Below are 11,260 nucleotides of genomic sequence, written 5' to 3'. Positions count from 1 at the left end.
CCAGCAAGCTGAATCCCCTGGAATCAGGGATGTTATGAAGAATGGGGAAATGTTTGGTCCCTCACAAGCAAACAGCAGAAAATGGGCCAGTAAGAACATTCTTTATCCAGCTCCTATAAGCAGGATCTGCAATGAAATCCCAAGCTGTATGTATACGGGTAGGGGCCCTTTCTGCTATTTAATTTGTCACATCAGTGTTCAGAGCTAAGGGCATATAATTAAAGACTGCCAGCCTCACAAACTTTACCTGGATCCTGAAATCTATCAGCATGCACATATTTGTTGAATGAATGATACTACCTGGGACTAAGTTCTAAAACTAGGAGTCCTGTGTACGCTAATTAGAATTTTTTTTAAAAATTCCACCCGTAAGAATGTAGATGGGCAGTCAACAGTAACCACTGTAATCTATCAAATATAATAAATTCCAGTTGTAAAAGCTCACCTTTCAAAGTAAACCTAAAATATAACCAGATACTATGTGCCTCTTAAAGGACAATCCCAACACCTAAGAAGAAATTTTCGCCAAATAATAAAAGAAGGAAAATAAAATCTGAATCAAAACAAAGAGAAACAGGTTAACGTACACCACATGATGACATCAGCTAGATCTGTCAAAAATGCTTGAGAACAAACAATTCCATTTCAAAACACAAACTGCAAAAGGTGAAGAAAGGGGGAAAAAAGATTTAGAGGATAAGCATAAGGGAATGTGTACATTTAAAAGTAGTTAAGGGGGCAGCGCTGTGGCACAGCGGGTAAGGCCACCGCCTGCAGTGCTGGCATCCCATATGGGTGCCGGTTCGAGTCGCGGCTGCTCCACTTCCAGCTCTCTGCTATGGCCTGGGAAAGCAGTAGAAGATGGCCCGAGTCTTTGGGCCCCTGAACCAATGTGGGAGACCCAGAAGAAGCTCCTGGCTCCAGATCAGCGCTGGGGCGTGAACCAGCGGATGGAAGACCTATTTCTCTCTGCCTCTCCTTCTCTCTCTGTGTAACTATGACTTTCAAATAAAAACAAATAAATCTTTAAAAAAAAAAAGGTACCTAAGAGATAGCGATCAATCACAATATGAGGTCTTTATTTGGAGATTGATTCAGATAAACCAATTAAAACACCCATTTATGACATTTGAGACAATGGAAATTGGAATATTTACTAATTCGATGATGTGAAGAAATTATTAATTAAAAAAAATATGTGTGACAATCATATTGTGGTTATATCTTCTAAAAGTACCTATTTTCTAGAAATAGAAAAGAATAAAGAAAACTTTATGACTTTAAAAAAAGTCCAAAAAGAATAAAACACAAGTAAGTTTTAGGCCATTCTTGACACCTGTCAACATGTTAGGCTATAATCAGCCCTCTTGCCAAGTCTACCATGTTATAGCAAAATTAAGACAGTAAACAGCATAACCATGGGAGTCAGTTAAACTGGGAGATATTTACCTCCCCTGCAGGCAGAAGCGTGCCCAGTGGATGCTGCAATTTAATGACGCACTTTCAATCCAAGAAGGTCCTATTTAAATTTGTTCTTCAAAGAAAATCACCGTTTTTGTTTCCTAGAACCTGATTCTGAATTTAACTATGTGCAGAAAAAGCACTGAACTTAGTTTGCCAGATATACATCTCCTAGGTGCAAGCCTGCAAAGAATAAAGGTCATCAGCTCTGCCCTTGCCTGGTGTACACCTTTGACAAGTCACTTTCAACTTTCTGTACACAGATGCTTGTCCACAAAATGGGGCTAATGATAGCTGTGTCTTCGAGTTGTCAGTAGGTTCAATGAATACTCGTAAAAATGTACGAGTGACGAGTATAAAGAAAATATTCATTAAATGTTGGAGATATATATAGTATCTGAATCTAAAGGTGAAAAGACTGAGTTGATCACATTAAACATTTTCTCCAAAGAAAATAACAGCAGTATAGAGAACAGAACAAAGTCTTTAAACATTCTCACATGTAGGATATAAGAATTAGCATTCAGGATGCTAAAATTGAACATAAGACAAAAGTTACAGGAAAAAAAAAAACAGTCATTAGATTCTTAATTTGGAAAATTCCCCATTTAGTAGGATAAAATGTTTTTTAAAAAACCAAGCAAAACAAAATTTGTCCTTAGTGCTTATAGTTCTCATTACCAAAAAAAATTAAAATATGTCTGTTTTAGTAAAGATACACAATAAGAACATCTGGAAATAACTGATTCTTAAACACACAGAAGTCAGACAAATGTAAAAAGTAAAGCAAAAGGAACTGTTTTTCTGATCATAAAATATTTATTAAGGTATACTTTAGGGAATATAGTGAATATAAAATTTAGGATCACAATATGAAGCGATTTCAATCCTCTCAAAAGTCAGCACAGCCCTCAATACTCTGTAAATGTAAAATCACTGGTGAGACTCACTAAAAACAGTTTGACTAGTACAGAAGTGGCTTTTCATGGACATTCACAACTAGAGCGTCTGATACCTCTTTTAAGTGCAAAACCACACCACATGACACTAATGCAGCAACAATGCATTCATATTGTTCTCATTAGTCATTAGTAGTCAACTTGCATAAAACACCAGAAAAAAGCACAATGGGGCTCACAAAACAGGCTAAAAAATGAACCTGTCCTTGCAAAACACTCACTGTAATGGAAGAAGAACATGAAAAAAATTATGCATACTACAGAAGCTGCATTCAGTCCAAGTAACTCGTGTCATCTTCTTTTCGGTAAAATCAAATTACAATAACCAGGCACAACTAATATTGGGGAGGCAGTGTGTAGCTAAAATTTCATTTAACTATTCAATGATTTTTAAAATCCCCACAAATCTTTTCTGTCCTGAGGTAGTTGCAAAATAAATCATAACTTGGATATCAACTAGAGCTGAGGCTTCTGACGTTTTATTCATTGAAACTAGTTGTTACTGACAGGAACTACCTTTCGATATTTAAAAGACAGTTGAGAAATGGGCCTCTCACTACACACAGATGATGGCTACCTGGGGAAGAGGATTAGCTGCTTCAGAACGGGAGAGATATGGTCCATCACTGCTTCCACCCTCTACACCCATTTTAGATTCTTTATTGTTCAAAAAGCCACCAGAACAACACGGTAGAAGTACACAGATCATCGTCCTTTGCTGTAGCCAGGGAAGAAAAGGTCAAGTAGATTCTGCAGAACCTCGTTGGGAACCATGATGTAATTCGGGCCCAGATCATGCCGGCAAGCAGGGCAGGAGAAAACCTGGGCCTTAAAGGAGCGCTGCAAGCAATCCTATGGAAAACAAAAACAAACAAACCAAACATACCCAATTTCATCTGAGCATAAAGTACATAGAGAAGTACTCAACAACTTATGCTTTTACATGGAAACTACAGACTTACTGTTCGGTAACAAGAGAAATTGAACAAAACGAACACCTGTCAAGGCCTGAATCTGCACTATGGAAAAGTCCAGTTATAGTGTTGGTTCATCTCTGGCACACTCTGTGAGACTTCAGGGAAATGATTTAACAGGTTTTGTGTGTGTGTGTGTGTGTGTGTGTGTGTGTGTGTTTTTAACAGTTTTGCAACTTCAATTTCCTCATCTGGTAAAATGAAAGTGTTAAAGATTTATGTATGGTTCCCACTAGCCTAATCTTTTAGGTTACATTTGAATTCTGTTCTTTCCTGGAAGAACCCTAAAGGAAAAAAAAATGCAGCATTTCTTTGCTTAGAACCAAGCTATATATTTTATCAAGACACAAAACATGAGTCTTTAAAAATATATTTAGCTGGGGCCGGCGCTGTGGTATAGCGGGTTAAGCTGCGGACTGCAGTGCCAGCATCCCACATGGGCACCAGTTTGAGACCTGGCTGCTCCACTTCCAATCCAGCTCTCTGCTATGGCCTGGGAAAGCAGTAGAAGACGGCCCAAGTCCTTGGGCCCCTGCACCTGCATGGGAGACCTGGTTGAAGCTCCTGGCTCCTGGCTTTGGATCGGTGCAGCTCTGATGATTGCAGCCAATTGGGGAGTGAACCAGTGGATGAAGACCTCTCTCTCTCTGCCTCTCCTCTGTCTGTATAACTCTGACTTTCAAATAAATAAATAAATCTTAAAATATATATGTATATATATTTAGCTGTACTAAATATATTATATAGAGTTAACTGATGCAAATTCAGGCATAAACATCTAGGATGATTTTTTCCATTTTACAAAAGAAACTAAAGTTCTGAAGTTAGGTCAGGGCATATAAGCACCAATTGGTAGAACAAGATTGCAACCTTGGCTTGACTAAAACTCAGATTTTCCTTTTATACCACACTTCACCTTTCACACAATATTTAATCTGGGCACACTTCCAGATATAATCTGTTTTTAGGTTTTTTTTATTAGTTTTATTATTCCAATTTGCACTATGATATATAAGATGTATATAAGTTTTTACATAGAAAAGAACAATTCGTTTCTTCTTCATTTCTTTTTTTTACTTGATAGAGTTAGACAGTGAGAGAGAGAGAAAGAGAGAGAGAGAGAGAGAGAGAGAGAGAGAGAGAGAGAGAAAGGTCTTCCGTCTGTTGGTTCACTCCTCAAATGGCTGCCACGGCCAGAGCTATGCTGATCTGAAGCCAGGAGCCAGGTGCTTCTCCTGGTCTCCCATGGGGTGCAGGGCCCAAGCACTTGGGCCGTCCTCCACTGCCTTCCCGGGCCACAGCAGAGAGCTGGACTGGAAGAGGAGCAACTGGGGACTTGGGGACTTGGACCCGGCACCCATATGGGATTCGGACGCCACAGGCGGAGGATTAACCAAGTGAGCCATGGTGCCGGCCCCAGTTTCTCCTTCATTTCAATCCTTCCTCAATAATTCCAAACATGATAGATTGTCTCAAATGATATATATTTGAATGACTATTACTATTAAATTAAAGCATGCACTTACCATCCAGATGTAAATGCCCTTTAACTAGCAACATTACCTAACTATTCTGCTTCATGGAAAAATCCTTCATTACATGCTAAAAACTGATATTGAGGTTGGTGTGCCTTTTGACTCGAGGGAAAGTGGGAGAGAAAGCTACTTACTTTACAGACATTGTGGAAGCACTCTGTTGTCACAGGCTGGTAAACTAGCTCCTGGCAGCAGACACACATAAAACATTGTTCTAATTTTTTCAGAAAATTCTAGAATGGTATCGAAGAGGAAGGAAAAATGGTTAGCAGCTCGTTATATACTATGAATTCTACAGGAAAAAAGTATCGCAGTCACCTTTTAATTTGTTTTCTATTAAGAAAATCAAGCAAACTTACATAACAAACTGAAAAAAATCCTATCAAAGTCCCTCTAAATCTCATATTCCAGGGATAAATTATTTTTCATTAAAAAAAAAAAAAACAACCATGGGCAGCTAATCTGAGGATCATTACATACTGATCTTTCTTCAAAAAGCTGCACTGCACAGAAAGGTGTTATTCTGATCAATCTTTTGTTATTACAAAATCTGAATTATTTTTAAAGCTCTAAAAATAAAGCAGTAGACAATAATACTCTGTAATATCTAATACCACAAAAAAACAAATACTTATTTTTCTAGGATTATTTTCTGTAATATTTTACCCCAACCCAAAAATTTACTTGAAGAGGGATAAAACTATCACAGATAAAGTGAACATCTTTAAGCAAATGTGATCACATGATACTCTGTGCTCTTCAAAACCCATTATTGATTCTGTTTTACCCTGGCTGCTTTTTTTATTTTAAACTAGAATAAAAAATAGGTTTTTAAATATATATAAAAGAATAATTATTCATTCATTTATTTTTGTAGTGAGGAAATATCTTTATGTTTGTTCCCAATATTAATAAAACTAGAATTTAGGGCCGGCGCGGCGGCTCACTAGGCTAATCCTCCACCTAGCGGCGCCGGCACACCGGGTTCTAGTCCCGGTCGGGGCAGTGGATTCTGTCCCAGTTGCCCCTCTTCCAGGCCAGCTCTCTGCTGTGGCCAGGGAGTGCAGTGGAGGATGGCCCCAGTGCTTGGGCCCTGCACCCCATGGGAGACCAGGATAAGTACCTGGCTCCTGCCATCGGATCAGCGCGGTGCGCCGGCCGCAGCGCGTCAGCCGTGGCGGCCCTTGGAGGGTGAACCAACGGCAAAGGAGGACCTTTCTCTCTGTCTCTCTCTCCTCACTGTCCACTCTGCCTGTCCAAAAAAAAAAAAAAAATAAAAAAATAAAAAAATAAAATTAGAATTTATAAGAATTACAAAGAAAATCAAATGTCACACTTCAAAAGATGTCATTATACTAGCTGAAATATGAACATGCATTATGAAAGTCAAGTGAATTGTAAACACTATTATATAAAACATTCAAAGAATATACCACTTAGGGGAAGATGTTGGAAAAACAAAAATTTTTTCAGGCACCATCTCACTGACAAATTTCTTGATTTCTTGTTTTTTTTTTTTTAAAGATTCATTTGTATATTTTAAAGGCAGAGAGAGACAGAGATCTTCCATTCACTGACTACATCAGCCAGAAACTCCATCCAGGTTTCCCACATTGATGGCAGGGACCAAATAACTGAGCCATCCTCTGCCGTTTTCCCAAGTGCATTAGCAGGCAAGCTGGGTTGGAAGCAGAGCAACCAGGACTCAGACCAGCCCTTCTGCTTGGGATACTGGCATTCCAAGCTATGTCTTAACCCACTGTGGCACACTGTCAGCCTTTAAGTTATTTTCTTAATGAATAATTCCCCTAGTGCCTATAATTTGGGTACATGGTATCTATAATATGAGCATATGTAAAATAGGTGTTCTCAGTTCCTACAATGTTCTAGGCACTAATCTATACAGAGGTAACATAAAAGCAAACTCTCTGCTCACAGAACTTATATTTTTACAAGAGAACATATAAAATATAACAACTGTAAGACATAATAAATTCAAGAAGTAGATTAAAGAGTGGCTACTTAAAAAGAGTATATGGAAAGGCTTCTTTGAATAATTTAATATTTGTGCAGACTTAAAAGGATCTGACGGAGTGAGCTACATGGTGATGGAGATGGTCAGAGATACTACATGTTTAGTAAAGGCCCAGGGACCAGAACAAGCTGATTATATTTAAGTAGCACAACTGTAGCCGAAGCAGTCTGAAAGACAAGCAAGAGGAGACTACCAAGGTAGGTAGGGCTGTTATTCATACAGGGCTCAGAAAGGAGTTTAGATAAAATGTGTGTGTGTGTGTGTGTGTGTGTGTGCGCGCGTGTACATACTTGTATACAGAGAATGGAATTTTTAAAGTTTTGGATATTATAAATTTTTTTAAATGCAGCTTTTTTGTAAAACAGCATTTTCTGTGAACATTTCTTCACAAGTCACCATTGAGGGTAGGTATTTGGCCTAGATGTTAAGCCAACAGTTGGTACATCCACCGCTGTATCAGAGTGCCTGGGTCCAAGTTCCGGTCTCCCATGCGGATGCAGGGGCCCAAGGACTTGGGCCATACTCTAACTGCTTTCTCAGGCCATAGCAGAGAGCTGGATCGGAAGTGGGGCAGCCAGGACTAGAACTGGCGCTCATATGGGATGCCGGCGCCGTAGGCGGAGGATTAACCTACTCCACCGGCCCCCAATTTGGGGGATTTGATAAGAAAGCTCAATCCATAAAATACAGCTTACCATACTCACACATAAATTAGCCTTGCAATTCTTTTCAATTTATGACTTAAAATTTATGATATTAAACTGTTCTAATTTCCCAAAATGGAAAAAATGGTTCAAAAAATATAAAGGACTGGTGTTGGCCTAATGGGTTATGCTACTGCTTAGTGCCAGTTCGAGTCTAAGCTGCTCCATTTCTGATCCAGCTTCTTGCTAATACACCTGGGAAAGCTTCAAAAGATGACCTAAGCGCTTGGGCCACAGCCACTCACATGGGATTTCCAGGCTCACAGCTGCTGTGCCATTTGGGTAGTGAACCAGTGGACGGAAGATCTTTTTCACTCTGTGTCTTTCCCTGTCACCCTGGCTTTCAAATAAATGAATAAATGAATATTTCAAATATATGTTATAGAATATTTAGATAAATTAATATTGTCATATTTTACCCATGAGTTGAACATAGAGGTTTTCAAAATTGTGCGAAATTGCTTAAGACTTATGCTATGGGGTGGGCGTCGGTCTGCTGATTAAGATGCTATTTGGGCAGCCAGCATCCCACATCAGAGCACGTGGGTTCCAGGCCCAACTCTGCCCTCAGTTGTAGCTTCCTGCTAATGTATTCCCTGGGAAGGTGGCACCCAAACAGGAGACATGGATTGAGTTCCTCACTTTTGCCATTTGGGAAGTGAACCAGTGGATAGGAGCTCTGTCTCTTTCTCTCTGCTTTTCAAATAAATAAATAAATTCAATAATTAAAAAAGCCTTATGATATTAGGTAACTATTACAGAAATATTTCTGGTGAGTTTTAGTTCCAGTTGATTGCATGTTTCACAATCAAAAATTCTTACCAGGAATAATACATCAACATAAATAATTAAGTTCAGACATAGAAAAGTAAAAAAACCAGCACCTAAGAAGTTTAAAATAAATTCAAGAACATTTAAATATATTACATCCAATTATTTCTGAAAGGTGACAGCACTGAGTGAGAATACTGGAGAGAAGGATCAAGCCTCGACTGACTTGTGTTTGAAAAACCACACTTCATAAGGAAATTACTTTCACTACTTGTTAATATTACAATCATATTATTTTTCAAAACCTGTACATACTGGTCCTTCCACAAGAGACGCCAGTACTTCATCCCACAACTTCTGATTCTGACCATCTTCTCTGATTAGATGTTGCTGCTGAGGAGTTAGCTGGAAAGCCTCAACTGCTTCTGCTGAATCGGATGCTTTGAACACTTTGGAGGAGGCACTTGGAGATTCATCTAGATTTATTTAAAAATATATTAGCAGACTTATAAGTGGTTCTAAACAGCACTATGAAACAAGAGTTAACCCCACCAGGAATGTTTAGCAGAAGATAACCTACACAAAGTAGCGTCCAAGTTTCCCTCGGAATTTAGGATACTATATTTGCTGTTCTGATGCTCCACTTCATCCCTCCCCAAAAAGCTCCTTTGTTTTTCTTACGAGTCTCTCAATTTGTTCTCTTGATATTTCTATTTATTAGAATGTATATTACTAGGATTTATATTCTTCAATCATTACCTACCATCTGAAATTGGCCTTTTTGTGGTTTCAGTGGCCTGCTTCTTTGACTGTCCTTTAGTCTTCTTCCCTTCTTTATCTGAAGGGTAACCTGCTGGATACTGGTGGGGGAGAGAAGACAATGTAGATTTAAGCTGTTAGAAGGGCAGGTTCTAGATCCCGATAAAAAAAATTTAAAAGTCATGGAGAGGACGAATCTATACATTCCCAAGTTGAAAGACTTCACACAAAGGGAATAGACATTTAAAGAAAAAAGAATTCAAAGGAATAAAGACACAAGTAATATTCCAAATTCAGTGTAAAACCATGTAGCCTTGTCTGCTAAAAACATTACATTTTATAATGCAATAATCTTAGTTTCAGATCTAAGAAAAGAAAAATAAGTTTTCATGAGTGTGACTAAGTGGCTTGAAGCTTAAGAAAGAGAGATTCCAGATATGAAGGTAAGTGAGGATCAACCACAAAACACAACAGACTGTAATCAAACAGCTGGGATTACAGTTAATTGTGGAGTCAATCTAAAAAAAGAAAAAAATTAAGGGCCAAATTTCTCTTCTCACAAAATTAGGGGAGGAGGAAATTTTAGAAGACCCATAGCAGCCAAATTGTCTGCCACCTGAACGTAGACTTTAGAGTATAAATTCTACCTATTGCCCTTAGTTTTTAAAGGCTACCACTTGTTGGGGAGTAAAGAAATGTTTCATAATAATGCATGTGTTTAAAGCTCACTGTGCGGATGGACACTGTGGTATAGCACGTTAAACGACCACTTGGGATACCCACATCCCATATCAGCACCTGTTTGAGTCCTGGATACTTCACTTCTGATCCAGTGCCCTGCTAAAGTGCCTGGGAAGGCAGCAGATGATGGCCCAAGTACTCGGATCCCTGTCATTCACATGGGAGATCCAGATAGAGTTCCTGGCTCTTGGCTTTAGCCTGGCCCAGCAACTGTGGACATTTTAGGGAGTAACCCAGAGGATGGAAGATGGAAGATCTCCTCTCTTCCCCCCACCCCCGCCTCAAGTCAATCTTAAAAAAAAAAAAAAAAAAAGTTCATTGTGCTTCACTTTCTCCACATGCAGAAGTATGAAACAAGACTCCTACCTTACACCTTACACAAAAATCCACTCAAAGTGGATTAAAGACAAGTCTACGACCCGATATCATCAAATTATTAGAGAACATTGGAGAAATTCTACAAGACATTGGCATAAGCAAAGAGTTCGTGGAAAAGACCCCAGATGCACAGGCAATCAAAGCCAACATTGACAAATGATATTAGATCAAATTGAGAAGCCTCTGCACTGCAAAAGAAACACTCAGCAAGAAAAGCCCATGAGAGCATTTCAGGCATGGAAAGCCAAGGCGCTGTGGCAAAAAATGTACTGTATGAAGGACCTCTGTGGGTGAGACCCAGTGGGAAGAAGTGGTCATCAAAAAAGGATGCACTTTTCTCTGAAGGGAGGAGAGAACTTCCACTTTGTCTAAATACTGACGGAGTTTATGGATTCAAAAGGCTTACATAGCCTAGGCAACTCATGTCAAGAGCCTTGAGTGATCACTGATGGAATACATGAATGTTAATTGTTAAATTAACAAGAGTCACTGTGCACTAACTTCCCATGCAGGACCTCTGTCCTTAGAGTTGTATTATAATTATGTCTAAGTTCTCCCAAAAGATCCATCATTCTTGGTGCTTCTTTAAAGTTAATTGTTTCTAAAAAAAAAAAAAAAAAAAAAAAAAGTAAATTAACTTCAAGATGTAATGACTTTGAACAGCCCTTGTCTTGACTGTTGAGGAACAGTTTTTTTTTTTTTTTTGTGCATGTGTGTGTGTGCATGTGTGTGTGCAAATTGTTGAATTCAGTAAAAAGTTGGTCTTCTATGTATAAAGTTAATTGGAAATGGATCTTAGGGGAGAATGGGCCTGTGATTTGGAGAGGGAGGAGGAAGAGGGGTGGGAATGTGTGTGGGAGGGTGGGCATGGTGGAAAGAATCACTATAGCCCTAAAGCTGTACTTATGAAATGCATCAAGTTTGCATTCCTTAAATATAAAGT

The 11,260-nt window shown here is 38.9% G+C and overlaps 1 protein-coding gene across 12 annotated transcripts in view; it reads right to left on the bottom strand.

The window, feature by feature from the left end:
* Positions 1-2,260: 2,260 nt before the first annotated feature.
* UHRF2 (ubiquitin like with PHD and ring finger domains 2) overlaps positions 2,261-11,260 on the bottom strand; it is a 103,312-nt gene continuing 94,312 nt past the window's right edge. For all 12 annotated transcript variants that reach the window (XR_016210305.1, XR_016210306.1, XR_016210307.1 and 9 more), the window contains 4 exons: positions 9,203-9,299; positions 8,755-8,915; positions 5,064-5,162; positions 2,261-3,272 (listed from right to left, as the gene is read on the bottom strand). Coding sequence is in view for 4 of the 12 variants with exons in the window: in XM_051858202.3 (XP_051714162.1) it covers positions 3,126-3,272; positions 5,064-5,162; positions 8,755-8,915; positions 9,203-9,299 (504 nt within the window). In the remaining 8 variants the exon portion in view is untranslated. The remainder of the gene's footprint in view (positions 3,273-5,063; positions 5,163-8,754; positions 8,916-9,202; positions 9,300-11,260) is intronic.

The sequence above is a fragment of the Oryctolagus cuniculus genome, chromosome 1 (assembly GCF_051225735.1).
Source record: "Oryctolagus cuniculus isolate XC-2025 breed Fujian yellow rabbit chromosome 1, ASM5122573v1, whole genome shotgun sequence".
Classification (NCBI taxonomy): domain Eukaryota; kingdom Metazoa; phylum Chordata; class Mammalia; order Lagomorpha; family Leporidae; genus Oryctolagus; species Oryctolagus cuniculus.
Note: the sequence above shows the minus strand (reverse complement) of the source record. Positions and strands in the feature narration are given on the sequence as shown.